Source organism: Pezoporus occidentalis, unplaced genomic scaffold (genome assembly GCF_034315485.1).
Source record: "Pezoporus occidentalis ecotype Australia unplaced genomic scaffold, CSIRO_AGI_Poc_V1 ctg104, whole genome shotgun sequence".
Lineage (NCBI taxonomy): Eukaryota > Metazoa > Chordata > Aves > Psittaciformes > Psittacidae > Pezoporus > Pezoporus occidentalis.
Window position 1 is genome coordinate 1,373,323 of NW_026912822.1, and position 20,692 is coordinate 1,394,014.

Consider the following 20,692-nt stretch of genomic DNA (forward strand, 5'->3'; position numbering starts at 1 on the left):
AAATATGGTTTTTCTGGCTCTTTCACTTAGCTAGGTCATATTAAAGTTCAGCAGCAAGTTACTGCAAGTATCTGCAAGTTACTGCAAGATACAAGCAAATATCATATAACTCAAGTAATTTTATATAATTTCTATTATAGGTCATGGCTGATGGCAGCACAAATGTGTGTGTTCCTAGCATTGACTCCAATGACAAGGAGGACAGAAGTTCAGCAGCAGCACTCCAAGAAGTTAACAAACCCATCATTTATGATGAGCATGTCCCCAGGTAACCTGCAGTGGATTCCTAGATTTACACTTCCTTCACTACTCTGTATTTGTGCAGCGTTCATAAATTTGTGCTTCCTTTGTTCAGTACTCTCCACATTTGATATCATCATGTGGGAGTCCCATTTTCTTGATACAGTCTGTGGCTGGCTGTGTAGGTTCTTCATCATCAAAGCAGATGGTTCTGGAACTGAGATCCTACGGAACAGGGATGTACAAGAGTATCTGGCCAAGGTCTATAGCGATCCTGCTGCTGCTGTCTTGCAGGATCCTGTAGAAGAGCTTCCAGGTAGGAAACTTTTCTGACAAACTAATAACAGAAATAATTGCAAAAGTGGAGTCAGAAGTTTCAAAACTCTTTATTTGGGCAGGAAATCCCAAAATGGTTTTCCCCAGGTAGGCAAGTGCCCATGCTTCTGTTGGTGAAGCATGAGAAAGGAGCTCGTGGGAAAACACAACAGTACATAACACCAACCACCTTGTAGTAGCAGTACAAGAGCTTACATCCAATATGATTGCTAATCAATGCAAAGTTAGTTGGAGATACTGTGTTTCTATGAAATACACTGTGGTGGTGTAAGGTCCTAAGAAAACAAACAAAAAAGACAAGAAGATATGCTTCCTCTGCTTATGATGGGGGGAGATGATAGTTTGCTTCAAGCCATAAAGTATTTTCTTCTCAAAGGTTTATAACATAAGCTTGGGGAACATCTTTCCCACCTACTGCTCTTACCAGGTCTTGTACACTTCTAAATGCTACTTCTATTCACAGTAATGACTGATTCCCCATTGTAAAAACTTAATGAAATAATTTTGCCATGGGTAAAGAGAAAAGGGCACTGAGATAGTCAGAAAGATCCAGAAGGTGGGAAGATCGGGAAGATGGAGAAGATACCTTCCCAGTGAGAATCCCAGTCAAGAAAACTTGCTCACAACTGGCTCTCATTTTTCATAGTAGCACATGTAGCACATCTGCTTTTCCAGACTTCACACTCTGCCTCTCACAGTACTGGCTCTATTTGCCTTGAGAGCAAGCTTCATAATTTTGTATCATTGTGATAAAGTACCTCAATGGCAATAGCCATTTTGAAGGCTACCTCTGAGATAGATAATAGTAGATTAAATAGATTTTTGGGCTGGGTTGGAAAAAATATTTTTATGAACATTAAAATTAATCAGAACAATAAAACCAAATCATCTTCTAATGGAATCCATCCAGTAATTAGACTGTGAAGTACACACACTATACAACACCCAAGAGTCAAATCAAGAAGTGTAGGCAGTCTGTTGTTAAAGAGTCAGAGTGTCTGAACTAGTTCCAAGTATTCTGTAATCACCTCAGCGATCCAATAGTATCTGTAGCCACGAGGATCACATTTTCACATGGACTTTTACTACGATGGTAAGAGCTTTTTACGCTTAGGTGAGTATATTTTTCTGGAGGTCGGAGACGCTTGTCCATCATTTTTTGATTTGAACTGATTCTTGGAAAAATCTGCCTTTAAACCAGGTGTTTTATGTATTACCGTCCTCCGCCCTTTGGCTGAAGCTTCCCCCTGGGAAATGAAGAAAGAACCAGAGAGTATTGTTCCTCCAAATCTTCAGCCAAGGACCCAAGAGGACACATATTCTCCTCCTGAGGTATAATTTTTCCAAAATTGTCTTTTCCTGCTTAAGCAATAGATGTTTGTCCCTGTGAAATGGAGCTCTAAACAGCGTGACATTGTTAAGTTTAGTTTCTTAAGCAGACCAAGCAAGGGGTAGGCTGTGTCAGGGAAAATGCAGTCTTCTTGGGCTTCTTTTACACTCAGTGAGGGAATATAGTAATTTTCAGGGGAGTTCATCTTGCCAGATAAATTGTGGCCAGGAATCTACTGGCTTTATTGTCTAGAGCTGTGATGCTATAAGGAGAGCATGTGCTTTTCAGATGAGACACACATTGCTGTATGTGCATTTAGCCAGTAATATAAGTAGCCTCTTGCTCTTTTGCTTGTTCTTGTCTATGTTCAGAGGAAGATCACAGATCCCTCAGCCAGAACATGTATTTGGAGGGGTCTCTGCGTTGAATCCAAAGAGCAGGCACACTTGTCAGTACCTGTGCGAAAATGTCCTCATAAACTGCAAATCCGTCAGCTGTTCCAGTATAAGCCACTCAATGATGAACTAAGAGAAAAGCTGCAGCTTTCCCTCAAGGTAGTACAATCATATTTATTTATTCTTCCAAAGTGGGTGACACGCATTTGCAGTATATACCTGAGGCAAAGAAAAAAGTTTTCTACGTTTGAACAATCAACATTTCATACATAGAGAAGTGCTCTAAGAAAAGTGTATTTCTGAAGCAGCTCAACTGTTCTACTTATCTCTTGTGAAACCTATTCTCTGTGTAAACACATCGGATCCAGTCCAGTACACATCAAAGATAGTACACTAACAATAGCATCCATGTTGTCAATATTGATATGTTACTTTGCTTAAGTTTTGTTTCCCTTCACAAAGCCTTACAAACTGAAATCTATAAAGTTGTATAAGAATTTCTTGCCCACCATAATTCTACAGTTAATTTGGTCACTGAGACACACTGTAGTCTTGGCTGTGTGATTGTTTTCATAAATCAGTAGAGAAAATTTCCAAGTTCAAGTCTTAGTTCTGTCAATCTCTCCATGTCTAGAAAATAGCTGTGTAGCCTTCTTGACAAAGTGTGTGTCCATCCCTCATTAGTGACTTGTTCAAACAAGGTGGAAGCTATACCTCGTCTGCAAGTGTTCAGAGGTGGAATCTGAAAGTTCTGCAGTTGATCCTTATCAGAAGGTTTACAGTGTTGGTATCAAACATTGATTTCTTTAATTCAGACTGAGAGGATGCTCTTAGAAGAGATTTTAGAACAAAAACCTCATTATTACTTACCAATTAGAAAAGAGCAAATTACACGTGTTCTATAATTTATTAATGTAACACCACAATCCCAAGCTGAGTCTCTCCATTGACCAAATCTGTTGTTGGCTATTAGAGAAAGAAGAACGCCATTGGGTTACCTTGGGAAGGAAGAACTGCAATTACTGACACCAAGAACACTGCTGTAATAATGCTGTTAATGTGCAATGGAAATATTCTCATTGCTCATATATTAATATTTAAGTAATGTTTGGTTTTTTTTTCCAGAAAGAGGTATCTTAAATTTTTAGCCAAATATTCACTTTTTCAGAAATAAATCAAGATCTAAAGAAAGAGGTATTCTTCCTTCCTCTGTCTCCTTCAAGACATAAGAGGTATAAAGGAATGAAAAAGAACTGGAAACAGATTGGTTCTGCAGACCTTGTCTGTCATAAAGTTTGGCACTGCATGTAGCTTTCTAGCAGAGTGGTGTATTAGGACAACATTTTTTAAGGACCGTTTTTTTCCATCCAACTGAGCTTCTACAGCATTCCTTTCTGTAGCACTTGGTGTGATTCTGGCAAAGTAAGACCCTGTCTGAAAAACTTGTCTCTTTGACCTAAAAACTATTTCTCTGTGCAGACTGTTAAATATCTATATAATCCATTCACAAAAATTGATAGATGGGACCTTTATGACATTGAGAAATAGCATGCAAAGACATGCTATTGAGAGTGTTGGGGCTGTTCAGCCTAGAGAAGAGAAGTCTCCAAGGAGACCAGTACCTAAAGGGGACCTACAAGGAAGTTGAAGAGAGGCTTCTTACAAGGCTGTGTAGTGACAGGACATGTGGCAATGGCTTTAAGATGAAAGAGGGGAGATTTAGATTAGATATTAGGAAGAAATTCTTCACTCATGAGTGTGGTGTGGCACTGGAACGGGTTTCCCTGTGAAGTTGTGGATGCCCCATCCCTGGAAACATTCAAGGCCAGGTTGGATGGGGCTTTGAAGAGCCCACCATTGCAGAGGGTTAACTAGATAATGTTTAAGGTCACTTCCAACTCTTTTCCCTATGTATGTGCCCTTAAGCCTACCTATGCAAAGAAAACATCTGCATCGTTCTTGTTCTTTTTCATTGTTCCACCAGGAATATACAGACAACATTTTAAAGCAGGAAAAAGAGCTAGAAGAAATGAACATAAAAGAACCACGAACTGAAGAGGAAAAGAAGAACGCCACAAGTCTCCTTGAACTGGTTACAGTGAGAAAAATTACATTTTTAACTTCCTTTTCCAACAAAACCATTGTATTGTATTGGAAGTGTCAGTCTTAAAACACATCATTGTCTACTAATAGCAAATGTCAGGAAAGCATAGTGCTGTCTCTGCCGTAGTTTAATGGAAAAGCAAGAGCCACATTCAGCATTCAGCTGGGCTGCTGCATGGCACTACTACCATTTTGGGGTAGCAGCCCTCAAAACAGTTCAGAAGTTTGGCTCTATGGAATGAATCATTCTGAAACACAAAGGCCAAAATTACTGAAATGTGTATATTCCCCCACGTTAAGATGGGAATGTTTCCAGTCTGTTGTCATTGCAGCTGGGTATTTCAACCACAGCCACCTCCACAGTAAGAGCTTAAGCCCTGCTTTTGAGATAATCTGAAAACAATTTGAAAGAATATTGTTATCACTGCTGAGAAGCATTTGTATTTTGGGGTAAAGGTGCTCTGCTCATTTGCACGGATTACTAGAGCATGAAAAGAAAAGGAGGAGAATAAGTAATGGGAAAAGTAGCTAAATAGGGGAAGAGGGACTTGGAGTAGCAGTCAGGAAACAGTGAGGTTAGTGAGAGATGAGTGGTAAAAGAAACAGAAGTGGGTGGAATGAATTAGTATGAATGAGAGAAACACTGCTTACATCTTACGGAAAGAGTGATCAGTTTGCTTTCTTTCAGTTCTTTAAATAATTTGTTTCCTACAGCTTCCTTCAAATTTGGCAACTTTCATGCTGTGAATTCACATCCTAAATCTTTAGTAGTTAATAAGCATCATTTTCTTTTTTAGACTCAAATACTTTTATTTCCACTTAATCAAATAACCTGCATGTAGTGAATTTAGACATACTGAAATAAAAAATCTGGCACTTGAAAAATGCAATCTAGCCATGTTAGTTGAAATATTCACTTCCATTGACCTTTCAAAAGTGAGTGTATTCTAGCAAACAAACACATCTTACCCTTACAGTCTACCTTTTAAACCTTGTCTCAACATGAAAAAACACTAGGAATGAAATCTTTCCACTTTTAAATGCTGTTAATTTCCTTTTCCTGGCTTTCTGGATAGATCTTAACTTTATTCTAGAATGTTATAATGCTATTTTAACTTTGTTCTAGAATCTGTCTCTGAACTTTTTAGCCAAGATAGCATTTTCATTTGCTGAAATTAAAGCCTATTTTTTGATTTTAAAAGCCTTGGTATTTATTTTTTTGCTCATTATTGTCAAGTGACATACAAGTCTTAAAAAGAGAGTAGAGAAAAGAAGTATCTAGCAAAAGAACCTGGAAGGAGCTCACAAATCCTCTGGAAAGAGGAACGTAGAGAAGAGATGTGTCAGTAACTACATCTGCCTCTTTCTATTTGTTTTGATGAGATCCAAGTGCTGAATCTCACATGCTGCTTGGTTCCAATGAACTTATCTAGTGACTTAATTATTGTTGGTTGTCCTGGCTACCATAAGCACATTTCCAGGTACAGATTTCACACTGGACAACTCTTTTCTGAGCAGTAGAGTCTCATTGTGGACCTTCTTGTGACCTAGGAATCTGTGTCGCACTCCTCACAAGTCTTGGTTGTTCCCTATCTCTGTTACAACCTAGACTGCCTGGTCATAGGATCTCTGGATTTCAGGGATAGCATGAGAATAAAGGAAACAGCTTAGTTTAGAGTTGCTTACCCCTCAAAGACTTTACTGTAAGCCAACTACAAGATTGCTCCTCAGTAATGAAGCCTACAAATTGCTGGACACTTTTTCCATTTGACTTCCTGTTGTGACCATGAGTTTTAGATCTGGTTCAAATCCCTTGCAGACAGATTCAAGTTTGATTATGAACTGGTTTAGTTGATTTAATAAACAGCAACCATATAAAATACAAAGCCATCTGTGAAGTAGGTCATCAAGAAGGAAATTAATACCTCTTTAGACCAGGGAAATTGTACTTCATTTCCTTTTTTGCCAACTCATGTTTTCTAACACACTGAAATACCTCCAGTCTTGTAGTCACATTCTCAGATAACAACACTTTTTTAGGATGGAAATCCTTTGAGCAGGATGCTGTTGTTGTGAAGTCTGTTTCTCAATGGTCACAGTTATTCCATTTCATTGCAGTCCTTTCCTAACTGGGAGAAGTCAATTGAAAATCTCAGTGATAGAGGTAATAAAACTTGAATATCTTTCTAAATTGTAAAATATCATAGTAAGTTTTAAAGTACTGTAGTATTATTTTTAAAGGAGGAACATGAAGGTGAATTTGTCTATGTGCTAGATAATTCTGTGTGATTTTCACAGGTGATTAAAACTTATTAGCATTAATGTTTCAGTACCTCTAAAAAACAATTCCTATGTTTAGGCATGTGTGTTTGGCATTTTGACTCACATTTCCATAGCAAAAGTTATAGTATTCAATCCCATAGTGATGCCAGCCTTTAAAGGGTTATTTTTCTATCCTTCCCGTGTTGTCAAGAATATTTATGCTTGTTAAAAAAAGCATCCTGTGCAAAGTAAATGAAAACTGCTGCAACAAATGCTTGCTCCCCAGTTTCCTGATTTAAATGGAGGTGCGATTTTAACATAACGTTATTAATGAAGATGATACTGGGAAAGAAAAACTCTTTAAAAGCTAAAAATAGAAGAAGCATAGAAATTAAAGTCTTCTGTGGTGAAAAAGCTGCCCAAATCCCCTGAAACGCTGAGATACATTGTCATAGTCAAATTGGATTGTATCATTCAAATACTTTAATCTCCTAAATTTTGCCACAGAAATTTCTTTTCAACCAAGGAAATTTCTTTAGGTTCAAAGCATCAAGTATACAACACATTTTGTAAAAGACGGTGTCAGAGGATAGGGAAGCTCCTTATTAAAGCCCCAGAACTGGTCACAGCCTTAAATAAGGAAAGACTGGCTTTTCTCCATTCTACATATTGAACTAGTAATTGCTTCCGTAAGTGTTGATTATGGCTGCTTCAGAGATATAATTAAGCACAACTTAAGTAAGCTGAGAGTAATAAAGGTTCCTGAAAGCCCACATTACTTTCTTCAGTAGGAGATAGAGACATGGAACGTTGCTCCCCTGGCAGAAAGTGACTGAATATCAGCAATTTTTCCTATTGACAGATGTTTGACTTGTGTCTTATGGTGATATTTCTTATGATAAGATATATCTTATTATATATGATTCTTACGATATATGATTCTTATGATAAAGAGATTTCAGGAAATACAGGGGGTATAAACTTAATCTGCCTCTTGTGCTTTGTACATTGATTTGATTTCCTGTCTGTTAATGTCCAGAATTTGAGGTTCTTTCTCCCCTTCCCTCACAGTGGTACAGAATCTGTTAGGTTTTATCAAGTGACAGAAAGATGCATTAAAAATATATCCTTCTAAGGTTTTTATTCATAACACTTAGCAGTGATTAGCAGACCACACACATTCGATAATACTCTTCACCTTGCAGCTCACATAACTGAGCTGTATGAACAGGCAGTGGCTTCTCCTCAACAGAATCACACAGCGAAGACAATCGCCACGCAAGGAGAGGACCAGCAGCAGAGGTGCAGGTAGGACAGACCAGTGATAACCGATGCAAATGTGAGTAACACAGAGGATGGAACCAAGCACATGGGCAAGGCAATGTTCTTAACTGGCTGTCATTAAGGTCTGGCACCTGCATCTCTAGACATACCACAACATTACACTACCTTTTCCTATGATTATTTTGTCTCTCTGTGCCTCTTTATCTGAAAGATGCTTCAAAGTTTGTTGGAAAAAGATTTTGAAGGTTACTTTGAATAATATAATAAAAATTATATATGATATATATAGAGATAGATATGAGTGAACAATTTTGTACCAACTATCAAAGTCCAAGTCAGGAGTCACCGGAGATGTTAACAAAACATACTCTCATAATTTTCCAGGCTTATCTTGTAAGTATGTTTGTGCTTAAAAAACATAATACTAGTTTTCTCATTTTCACTCCTTTATTCGATATACCAGCCTGAAAGGACTAAGACCAGTGTCCAAGTGGCAGAGGAGAAAAGAAGAGCACAGGTAATAGCATTAATAGGACCGAAAGTTATTTATTTTATGAGCTAACTTAAGTCTGCCTTTGGCAAGACTGTTATTGATTTCACTGGGTGTTGGGTAATGGTCCACTAGCATTGCTGGCAAATAATGGGTGTTCTCTGTAACAGAAATACTGAATGGATGGATGAAGTCTCTCTTTCTTTTTTCGAAACCTAGCAGTGTTACTGATAACTTACACTATCCAAACAGGGCTGAAGTCAGAAGCTCTGTGTTCTGTTTTCTGGTTCTGCCACCAGGATGGAAAATGATTTATGGGAACATTTTCAAATGCTGATACATTAAGATTTGGGTATTCCACTGGGTAAGCCCAGCTGTTCAAATAGAATCCCAGGCACGTCTGTCACATGGGGGTGCTTCACAGCTTCTCAAGGGAAAACTCACAACTCTCTTTTGTAGACTCTCTGTAGTTGAAAGATCCTCCAAGCACTTAAATCAGCTTTGTAGCCCTTTTGTGTATCAGGTTGGTCAGAAAGGGACACAGAATTCCACGTGTGATTTCAGCAGGGCTGAGCAGAAGGGAAGGGTACATGTCCCTGGGCCTGGCAATACTCCCCCTCATGCAGCCCAGGATTCTGCTTTTCATCTTTGCCACAAGGTTGAAGTAGAAATTATGGTACATGAATGAGGATTAACATAGAGAAAGTTACCAGTAATGCACATTAATTCACAACAAAATGAAAATCATTATCTTGACATCTATTTAGGTCATTTAGTCTTTCTTAAATTAAACACAACTTGAAATGGTGATGGACTAATGCGATCAGAAACTTGCTTTTTCGTACTTTTGCGAAAGGTTGAATAACAATTGAAAATGTTCTCTTTCATACTACTTCTTAATTACTTTCTGACTTGCATGAGATAAAAAACTCTTATAATTTCAGATTTATATTCTGATACAGCATTTTACACTGATTTGCATACTATTTTAAGAACTGCTTTAAGTGTGTGTGTCTGAGTCAGTACCTAAGAACACCATGTGCAATTCTGGCTCTAAAGCCAGTGTCAAAACTTTCAATATCATTAAGGGTGATGATTTCATAGCTGATGTTAGACCTTGCAAGTCAGTGTAACTATAGCATTGTAAAACTGGAGTAAATCAAGCTGAAACCATAACTGGTCTTTACTCTGGTGAATCTTATCTTCAGAAGTTTGAACAGCTTTTTCTGTATCCAGAGACATCGAAGTTTTTTTGTGATAAAGAAACCAGATTAATTTAGTGTTACATGTTTTAGCAATGCATCTGAAATACCAATTCTCATGTAAATGGTTGGTGGAAGGTTGGAAAAAATGCTATTGTCAGTCTCAGATGTGTTCCATAAGACTTAGACAACTAGAGCATGTTTTGAGGAGGAGCTCTCCTTAACAGCCAAGCACTGTCCATATGCATTTTGGTCAGCTCCTCCATAAATCATCTCCACCACAGCTGAGGAGGGCAATGTCTGGGCATGACAGAGCAGCCTGTTGTTGATCTATCACTGAGAAAATTGCAAATAAAAAGAATATAATTTGATATTGCTTGCCTTTACCAGCTCCATTCCTCAGTGTTCTCAATGTAACACTGAAAATCAGTGTGAACTCAGTTCTAACGTGTTTTTCTTTCTTTTCCTTACTAAAAATGCTACAACTTTCTTAGGAAAGAACTTGAGGAAGAAAAGAAGTCCTTGATGGCAATAAGATACAAAATAATTCCTCCGTATTTTGAATCAGAATTTAGCAAGGAGTTTTTCCTAGCAAAGGTAATGTAGCTGAAAAGTGGGGGAGTTTGTGCTAGGCCAGGTAGTTAGTGCCCTGCTCCCACAAAAATAGTTTTGGGTTTGTATCTCAGCCTCAATTTATCTCAAGAAACCATTACAGAGAGAACAGTTGTGGCAGAATTAATGGTGAGAATTATATGCCGTTGTCCAAGGGAACGTATCTTGGAGATGCTGTATGTTTATTGAGTACAAACTCTGTAGATTCCTTACATGCGCTCTGGGAAGAGTCCGATTTGGAGCAAAAGCTGAACCTCATGTCTTTTCACTTACCCATCTTAAACCTCTTGCTCATAACTAGAAAGGGAATTAATAAGACTCACCCTCCCGGGTTAAAAGCGGCCTTGGGAACTTTCCTAGTGTAGTCTCACTTGATAAATGCTGTAAGTGCATAAAGCATACTCACAAATGTACTTTGGAATCTGAGGTTTACTTATGTCTATCTTTTTTATAGTCACCACTTTGGTTCTGCTTATTTGTTTCATTTGCACCCATTGGTTTGGTTTTGGGTTTTTTTTTCTCCCTGAGTGTTTAGCTGGGAGATCTAAACCCTCTTTCTTACTTTCCTCTAGTTTCCTGATGTGGAAGCACTGTCTAGGAAACTTCCTCCGGTTCAAAAACAGGAAAATGGCAATTTCCCTGTGGAGACAATTGAGAAACCCAGTACAGGTAATCTGCTGTCTGGCAACATCTCAGTGTCTTCTTCATTGTTTTGTCCATTGTCTCACTGACCCTATGGATTCCCAGTCATTTTGACACATAAACTACTTGAACCACAATGGCTGTATCTATTCTGATACACGAAACTTATCCAGCAGCACTCCCTGACATTGAGATCCACCAGTACCAAGTGAGCTGCGTAAATTCAGTCTCCCAGATCAAGGTGGGCTTTTCCCTGACCAAAACTTATGTAACCCATGTTTTTGGGGAGATCGCTAAGTTCCACAGTCAACATCATACCAGTGTTCTAACAAGTTAAAAGTATAGATTAGCATATTCTAGTAACTGGGAATGTTCCTCTTTAATCCACTAATATAAATGTGGTCTATGAAACTTTTACATTTAATGTGTTGAAGCCTTTGCCAACAACACTGAGGTGGGAGCACCATAGGTTTAAGATGCAAAGCTGAGGGACTGTGCTATGAATGAGTGGTGGATGGATGCAAAGTGCTCAAGAAAAACTTCAGTGGAATAAACAATAATTCTTGATGAGCAAGAACTGAGGAGTTTAGAAAAGCACTAGTCTGACTGTAGGGAAAAAAAAGAAAGGGAGATGGAATTCTGAAACTCAGTGGTAAAAGGGGCAGCTTGGGGACTGGGGCAAAAGTGATGTGGAATAGGAAACATGCAGGATGAAGTTAGTTTGGATGATACAGGAAGAAATCAGTGACTGGATGATGGGAAGCAGTGAAAGAGTGAACCATCATCTTAGGTTTGAGCTTTACAGCACTGAGAGGAGCACTTCAGTTCTGTTTGAAAAGTAGCCCTGAAAAATGACTGAAATCACATAGTGAGATTAAAGCTCATACACAGCAAAGAGTCCTATCAGGAAGCAGTCCTCCACAGGGCCTTCTCAGCCCCCACTAATTCCCATATTTCCTCATTTTGAATCACCGTATTGCAATCACCAGCAGACGTGTTAAATTGCCCATTAGCCCTTTAAGGCTTATTGCTCAGTTAGAAAGAGAACAAGAAATGACTAATTACAAGATATGTATTTTTGATCCCCATTGCCCAGTGAAGCAGTGTGTCACATGCAGACAGCTTTCAAAGGTTGTCTAAAGTGCCAAAGACTTTGTGAATTGTTCTTCGTATGTTTATGAAAATGGTGAGTATAAAAAACACTTTTCACAGTATTCCATTATTTTCCCTTTGGCAGCTGAATGTCTCAGTACCATGAGTGATCGCTCATCTTCGCCTGACCACCTGCTGCAGGCTCATTCCAAAGAAAATAAAGGTTCCAGCAGCACAACAGGTAAAGCCGACTTTCAGAATGTAGTTTGGAGCAGGCTAATACCTATCTTCTTATAACTTTTGACAAAATATTTACAATAGAAACTTAAATTTACCTAGCTCTATTCAGCATCCTGAATACATCTAAACGCAAGACTGGCAGAAGAGGGGTGTAAAACTAATGGCAGAGATTTTCTCCTTCACCCTAAGACACTGCTGTAACAACATGGGGGTGACGGGTAGAACTGCAGACAAATCCAAGAAGTAATTTCTCTCCTAAAACAAAAATTGCACAAGCTGAATATTCCTGCTCATGAAGATCTGTAACAGAACACTCCAGAACAGAGTTTGCTGTAATTAAATGGTCCTTGCCATTGAAACATCCCAGTTCAGTTTTGCTTTCCTTGCTATGTTTATTGTTGTTCCCTCTATTTATGCATCTGCGTGTGGTGGCAGCTTTGGATGATCGCCACTGGAGAGATACTAGTTTGCTTTAATTGTTCCCAACCTTTGGTGCTCACATAATGCCAAACACCAGCTGAACTTTGGCAGTGCATGCTTGCAAAATCTGTCTTTGCATCTCATAGTTGGTTTCCCTTCACCCTTTCCTTACACTCGTTCTGGTACACTTTCTTAGGAGTGGGAATGTTTGCCCACTACTGCCAACAAGCTGTTGCCTTCAAACCTCCCAGATTTCCTCTGTTATTTATGCATAATCCATAGACCTTGGGGCGTATGTACTCACCTGTACTTCCAGAGCCAGGGGGTAAGTGATGAAAGGAGCAGCACCTTGGGAGGGACAAGAAGGCAAGAAGAGAGGGTGTGTGTGGAGAGAGATGCCAAAACTACACTAACTTCTAATGTCAAAGCATAAATGTTGCTCACCTTTAGGCAAAACAAGAAATGCTGATGTTTTTTTCCCTAATGTCCATGCTTAGGATTTTTTGTTGTATGCTGTGGGCCATTAGCTGTGTAGATGGGAAGCCCTTCTCAACCACCTGCAGTTCTGTTGTCTGGAAATTAGAGGGGAATCTAGAGAAGATGCTATTCTCAAGTAACACTTCTGCCTCCTCACAATGGCTAACTGACCGGACTTGGCATTCCAGCTAGACAGGTCCTTGCAGTCCAAACAGAAAAACAATCCTCTTCCATGCAAAATATTCAGCTGTTCATCTCCTGAGAAGGCAGCCACCATAATTGTCATGTGTTTCCTCTCCAGAGGTTATCAGACTTTACCATAAACTACATGAGTCTTAGGCTGTCAAGCAAAAAAAGCTGTATTTAGATCTAAGTTGCTCTGGTCATCCCTATGCTCAGACTCTCCATTATGGAGGAGAGCACAGTTCAAAGATTAAAAGACAGCAAAGATCATCTTAACCCCAGAGTCAGACACATACAAGTCATACATCTGAATGAACTGTTGCATTCAAGACAATAAATCCTGCTCAGAGACAGTGCTTCCTACCTGATTATGCTGATGAAGCTGTACTGCTTTGGGACCTGGACTAGAATTTGTTGTTATATGAACAGGCAGATCTGACTTGAGCAGCCTGTTTCTGTACAGCTGATGGCAGAGGCAGCATTGCCTCTGGAATAGCAATGGCTTTGATGTTAATTTTAGTGCTTAAGGTTTTGTACTGACACTTCTGTTTTTAATCATTTCCACAGGTGTTTGTATCTTCATTGCAAATTTCCACTGATTAGTTCTAATAAATACAGTACGACTTGGCTTATTAGTTACATTAATTACATACTACTATTTGCAGATTTCTTGACCGCTGAAATGAGACCAGTTCTTCTGTCCTTGTGCTGATCAGATGCTTTCATAGAAAATAAAGCTCTTATCTAAAGAAGAATTTCAGGATTATGCTTAATATGATGCTTAGTTTTTTGTGCTTTTGGAAATCTTCCTTGTCCAGGCCTAAACCAGGCTGCAAGATCGCAAGAGACACCTTTACAACATAAAGTTCAGAGTCTGCTGGTGAATGTTGCAGGACAGCCAAGAACAGAGAAAGTTAAATTACCATTATCCCTTCAGGGGAGAAAACCAAACTCCATACCAAATAAAAAGGTAAAATAACATTTTTTTTGTTAATATTAATATCCTCTCGGTCATCTCTTTTGCATAAAATCTTTACTGTGGGGCAATACTGGAAGGTATTTTGGATTTATTTACTTGTATCAGAAAAAGCATGGCCAGCAGCACTGGGGAGGCTGCACCTCGAATCCTGTGTTTGGTTCTGGGCCCCTCACTACAAGAGAGACATTGAGGTGCTGGAGCAGGTCCAGAGGAGTGCTCCAGACCCTTCACCTGTGTTGCCCAAGTGTGATGAGGAACAGCTGAGGGACCTGGGGGGTTTAGGCTGGAGAAGAGGAGGCTCAGGAGGGACCTTATCAGTGGGTGTTGGTCTCTTCTTCCAAGGAACAAGCCGTAGAACAAGAGGAAACTGCCTCAAACTGCACCAGGGGAGATTTAGACTGGAGATAAAAAACAATTCTTCCCCAAAAAGCTTGGCAAGCACTGAAATAGGCTGCCCAGGGCAGCGGTGGAATCACCATCCCTGGAAGTTCTCACAGGCCATTTAGATGTTGCACTTAAGGACATAGTTCAGTGAGACTTGGCAGTGCAAGGGTAGTGGTTGGACTCAGTCATCTGAAAGGTCCTAAATGATTCTATGGTATACGTAAGTTTACTGGCAATTCTAAAAGTACCTTTCCTCTCAGCTGTTAGGCCAAACTTTGCACCAGGCATCCACATGAGAACTCCAGAAGAGCAGAACTTCTCCCATTTCCCCTGAGACATCTCAATGGCTTAATAGTCTGAAAACTCAAACCAGTATAAGTTTGCAGACAATACTCAAAGTGCCTCTTCAGTTCTTACTCAAATTAGAATGTCTTTTTGTAGTTCTTCAGGATGAGTGACCAGAGGTCAAATGTAGGCTAAGTAACTCCAAACTTACCTTGATGGCCATCAACTTTCTCTGTTATCTAACATTTTAATTCTGTTTGCAAAGATAGAAGATCCTGTCGCGGGAAAGGTCAACACGTCTTCTCTTGCAACAGCAGGACAGCAGCTTAGTGGTTTCCACCTCATTCCACCCAGCGTGACATTTGGGGTACTAAAGGAAGGCTGCACCTATGCAGCCACAGCGATCCTGAAGAACGTTGGTGTGAACTTCTCAAGGTTAGTTTGATTTTTTTAGTACCTTGGGTTTTAACTGTCCAAATATGCATTGCTTGTTGTCAACCTTCTGATCTGATTAATGTGAGATAACAAATGCTATTCTTATATTTGGAATCATTTAATAATGACTGACTGGGTAGAAGAAATAATGTTAGAAATACTTCAGCAGTAGTTGCATATGAATGTTATTAGGAAGATGGAAAGCAGTAAGGGCCAGCAGGCCCTGGATGCATAGTCCTGGCCCATACAGATGATTTACTCATTCTCACTGAAGTTCTCAGGTTCTGGGACCAAAGTTTTTCATGGAAACCAGTGTTACATTTGGCTTTGGGAAATGGTGCTGGATGCTGCAAGTCAGTTGAAATGAGCACAGCTGTATTCAGGCAGACACAGGTCTTTTTAGTTGCATTGAGAAACAACTCCAGTGATGGCAGAATACATGGCAAATAAAGCATTGATTTGTGCACACGCTTCCCTTATTCAGTGCATGGCTCAAACCAGCACTGTACTTGTGTTCCCGCGGGGTGAGGAGAAGTGAGTCCATTTCTAGGCCTGCAGTCCAGCAGATTGTCTCTTGCTTTGCATGACAAATCACAGGAAATGATCCTATTTACCCAGCTGCAGCTTAAAGAATATATAAATACAGTAAGAAAATACTTATGATTGCTCTTCTGTTCTAGAATTCCCCTTTGGAGTCACACTGCACACATGTTCATTGCATTACTCTTGCACCAGCACAACTCCAGTGGTTTTACTTTAGGCTTATGAGCCCTGTCCTCCCCCATGACAAGAAAAGAGGGCAAAATCTTTTTCTCACCCTCAGTTTGCTCAACTGGACTTGCCTTAGCTGTGCTATGTGTATCTTGCTTTTTAGCTGAAAGGAGAGCCTGCAACAACAGGTTTCTTATGTCCTTACAGCTTCTGGGCTTCCACCTAAGCTCTGTCACTTCAAAATAGCCGCATTTGAATTGTTATAATCCCACCAGCTGGTTTCAGGAATTTCAGTACTTGGTGGGAGGCTTTCATTTCAGGTGGCTCAAAAGTCCCAAAGCCAAAACCAAGCTTTTTAAATTGCTGTGTTCCACGACAGCTGTGCCCACCAAAGTTCTCTGTTGTCAGCCTCTCAGGCCTCCCTACCCTCAGTTACCTCCTGCAGGTTGAGAGAGTCTGATTTTATTTAGCAGTTAACTGAAAGCTGCTATTCAGGCCAAACTCACCCATTTGTCTATTTTCTGAGACCAGTCCAGGTCACTCAGAAGCTGGTTCCGTTTAGCACGGGTGATAAATAGTCTTTGTTTTTTTCCTGCAACATTAGCATTGGTTAAGGACAGCAGTAAGGAGAGTCAAGGAAAATACCACCATGATTCTGGTAAGTCCAGGCTAGCTTTTAAGCTTTTTAGCTGATGCTTTGACAGGAAAGCTGAACTGCAAGCTCCTGAATGGCAATTCTGCCCTATGTCTGCCTCGTGCTGCAGCCAGAGCTTTTCAATGACAGGGACAGTAGCTAACTATTGCTTTCCAAATTGTTCATATCATAGTCTAAACTTGGGACATCCTGATGAAAATTAGTCCAGCTTCTCCTAACAGTCCAGGCTCCAGAGAAAGCACAGGAATTCTGGCAGCCAGTTTAGAAGTCTGACAGAGCCTTCCATAAGATGGAGCCATGTACTAGCAATGGCTCTTCTACTGCCTTTCCTTTAACAGCCTCTGGTGCAAGCACAGGCTGGTAACTGTTCTTCGGGTAGAGATGAAAACCAGAGGATAAAGTCCAGAGCCTTCCAAAAGTAGAGGTCATATCTGCTATAGTGACCTTCAGAGACCTTGACAGTGGAAGTTGTGTGCACAAAAGGGCTGCAGAGATGTGAAACCATCAGTGAGAAATGAAGAAGTGAAACTACTGCCTTAGTGGGTACTGTGAAATTATTTACACACAATTTACACTGGTATCTGTCTGCAATAGAATCATATAAAAGGGCATTAAATAAAGATCGTGTAGGACTTCTGGGTGTGCAACACGCAGATGTTTGCCAAGGAGATGTAATGTGCATTTCAGCTTCCCTTGTGTATGCAGGCTGAGCACGCTGACGTTTCACATGCTGCTGTAAGGTCCAGTCAGTGTAAAGAGGTCTCTGGAGTCTGACTTTAGCCCATTCATCTGTTCCTTTGGGTGTTTCTGTTAGAAACCTGAGTCCTGAGGAGAGGCCCAGGAATACTGCTGCAGCCCAAGTTGTACACTGTGACAGGAAGGATGAGCTAACACATTCTGCTGTTGGCTGCACAAGCAGAGGAAGAGCAGGCTGGCTTCTTTCCAGCAATGCCTCCTACCTGCCTGAAACAGCTGCTCCAAACTGATTCTCTTCTCTCTCTGACAGGTTTCGGGTGAAGCAGCCACCTCCACACACAGGACTGAGAGTGATGTACACACCAGGACCTGTAGGTTACACAAACGATCCTTGGCTTTTTATTACCCTCAGGCCATCTTGGGTTCCTCTCCCACCAGCTGGCTGGGAATAAAGCTGGCAAGGAACACATGATTTGTTTAAAGTGATGCTGCCTTCCACTGTCTCTCTCCTGCCTTCAACCAAGCATTCCATGCACTCCCAGTCTCAGCCTGTGCCAGAATGCGAAGGGGTAAACATGTAAAGTTCAGTGGAAAGCAGCAGGTGAAACACTGAGATTCAAGAGAGCTCTTCTAGAAGTAAATTGGATACGCTACTACTGCCTGAGTTTTCCCATCATTTAGAACAAACATCTGCTCTGTCCTACACCTAGACTTCATCTCCTGTCCCAATAGTTGAGGGAAGAGTTTAGTTCTTAAAGCTATTTCTTCTGCTTGCAACTATTCTCCACCTCAAGTCTTACCTAGCAAAGCACCAGAGCATTCTAAATTGTCACATTTCTGCTTTTGTTCAGTCTCTCTCTTCACCTGTGTGTGGATAAATACTGTGCTGCTCAGTATCCCCACAGTATCCAGGTCATACCAGACAATGTTCTTGACAATGCCTTTACAGGCATGGAATCAAGAAACAATGACTTGTGCAAGAACATAGTGCCAGAAGGCACGTGAAACCTCCTAGTCCAGAGCCCTAGCCACAAATCAGTACTTCAAATCACAGCATGGTTTGGGTTGAAAGAAACATTAGAGCTTATCCAGTTCCAACACCCTGCCAAGGGCAGGGACACCTTCCACTAGAGCAGGTTGCTCCAAGCCCTGTCCAACCTGGCCTTGAACACTGCCAGGGATGGAGCAGCCACAGCTTCTTGGGGCACCCTGTGGCAGTGCCTCAGCACCCTCCCAGTAAAAAGAAATTCTTCTTTATATCCAACCTAAATCTCACCCTCCTTTAGTTTATAACCATTCCTATTGAAGCAGGCCCTCTCTTCTTGATTCTCAGCTGCCCCAATTCCCTTTTCCCTTCTGCAACCTAAAAGGAAGTTTAAGGGAAAAAAATACAAACCCCTGGCAGTTTTCTCTCAAGCTGCCATGTTTTGTGCTGACTTTTCTAGTGAAACAGATACTGGGTGACTGGCAAGCACAAACCCGTGTGCTGGGCACTAAGTCTTTAATGTCATCAGAAACAAGTATATGAAACATGCACCTTACCTGTGAGTAACCCTCTGTCTCTGCTAGGTGGCTGCAGGCTTGCAGGTTGAACTGGAGATTGAGATTTTTGCCATGGTAACTGGAGGGGAAGATACTGGTGGCCTTGAAGAAATTGCCCACGATATTGAAATACTAACAGAAACAGAGACTCTTCTTCTGCCCGTGAGAGCAAATATCCTTTGTTGTCTTACTTCGCACACAAACACCATCTAGCACCAACCCTGGGGACCCTTTACCTGTCGGGAGCCTTAAGCATCATTCCCAGTGCAGGCTGCTGAGGTAGCAAGAAGCTTTACTGTCCTTTCAGAAACACAAAAATGGGCATTCTCAAAAGCACAACAAATGAACAGTTTAAGATTCTGACACCAAAAGTGGCTTACATCACAGATACAAGGTTTTGGGAAGTGGGGAAGGAAGAACAGTAAGCTCAGAAAGACGTGGCTTTTTAAAAAGAAAGGAAAATAATAGGAAATCTTTCCCATCATCCCTGACTGAAACTCCACCCCCAGGGAAGAGCCACCCTTACCAAAGGAGAGAGAACTTCAGGGTCCTCTGAGACTGACCAGAGAAACACCACCAAGTCTTTAATACGCTGTGGAAGCGACACTGAAACCCCCAGATTTACTTCATAGTGACCCCAGGAAGTCTGTGATGCCTCTTATTGTGGAACTGAGCTAGACATGACTGGTGGCATACCAGCAAAAGCAGCTCCTGCTCTGTTCCCACTTACCCAGTCCTCGGTCACAGAGTTGCAGACAAGCTGTGTGGATGTGGCACTTAAGGACATGTTAGTGGGACTTGGCAGTGTGAGGGTAGTGGCTGGACCTTCTCCAGCATTTTGCCTGGTCTTTAATCTTTGAGCTGAAGGCAGTAGTGGAGATTCAAGTTGTTTCACAGCCTTATTTCCAGAGTTCATTACAGCCTCCACACGTACTATGTTAGTCAGAGAAACAGTTTGATCCTTAACATGTTATTCCACCTGTGCTGACCAATGACACCTACGAGTGTCGCCCACAAGGATACCCCCGGGGTGGGATGGCAGCAAAAGTCCGGGCACTGCCTGCAAGCCCCAAGCCACAGCTTCGGATTACACTACCCTGGAAGCTTTCTAGTTAACAGAAGTACTGGATGCAGCGGTACCAGTCACAAATAAAATTACAGCTGTTTTACCTCCTCTTGGCTTCTGTCATCACACCACCTCACACAACTGCCATCACACACACATGATGACTTGAGACAAGGAAAGGAAAGGAAGCACTGGATGACATTAACCAAAGGACGAGTGCAAGAGGTTTACAGATTACTGCAGGTGCTCAGCTCAGGGGAGGCACTCGCAGCAGAGCCTCCCCAAGCCCGTCCCAAACCCTTCACTTGGCTGTCTCCACATTAAAGGAGTCACTGAGCCTCCTGGCAGCCAGTTGAGCTCTAATAAATCAGCCTCTCTTTATTGCTTTCAATGCAAACCAAGTCCTACTGTTGACCCTTTGACATTGACAGCAAGTCTAATAGGAGAAAGGAGTCTTGCAGATACAGAGGGCAACCTTAAGTAAGAAGTTCAAGCACACACAACCCTCTGCACACATGGTTTCATGCAACACATTTCTGTAGCCTTGGAGTCAGAGTAGATGGAGAACAGGTAGTCATAAACGGCAAGTCTGTGGATGTTTCCTCTCTGCTCAAAAGTCCCCATTTGCCTC

General features: G+C 40.9%; 1 protein-coding gene across 1 annotated transcript in view; it reads left to right on the forward strand.

The window, feature by feature from the left end:
• SPAG17 (sperm associated antigen 17) overlaps window positions 1-20,164 on the forward strand; it is a 98,448-nt gene extending 78,284 nt beyond the window's left edge. Inside the window, exons 32-47 of the mRNA XM_062618253.1 lie at window positions 141-268; window positions 426-556; window positions 1,778-1,908; window positions 2,278-2,460; window positions 4,286-4,399; window positions 6,523-6,568; window positions 7,872-7,974; window positions 8,414-8,467; window positions 10,137-10,239; window positions 10,827-10,923; window positions 12,134-12,229; window positions 14,127-14,278; window positions 15,222-15,391; window positions 17,764-17,824; window positions 19,023-19,167; window positions 19,975-20,164. Of these exons, the coding sequence (XP_062474237.1) occupies window positions 141-268; window positions 426-556; window positions 1,778-1,908; window positions 2,278-2,460; window positions 4,286-4,399; window positions 6,523-6,568; window positions 7,872-7,974; window positions 8,414-8,467; window positions 10,137-10,239; window positions 10,827-10,923; window positions 12,134-12,229; window positions 14,127-14,278; window positions 15,222-15,391; window positions 17,764-17,824; window positions 19,023-19,167; window positions 19,975-20,111 (1,851 nt within the window). The 3' untranslated portion in view covers window positions 20,112-20,164. The remainder of the gene's footprint in view (window positions 1-140; window positions 269-425; window positions 557-1,777; window positions 1,909-2,277; window positions 2,461-4,285; window positions 4,400-6,522; window positions 6,569-7,871; window positions 7,975-8,413; window positions 8,468-10,136; window positions 10,240-10,826; window positions 10,924-12,133; window positions 12,230-14,126; window positions 14,279-15,221; window positions 15,392-17,763; window positions 17,825-19,022; window positions 19,168-19,974) is intronic.
• Window positions 20,165-20,692: the final 528 nt, after the last annotated feature.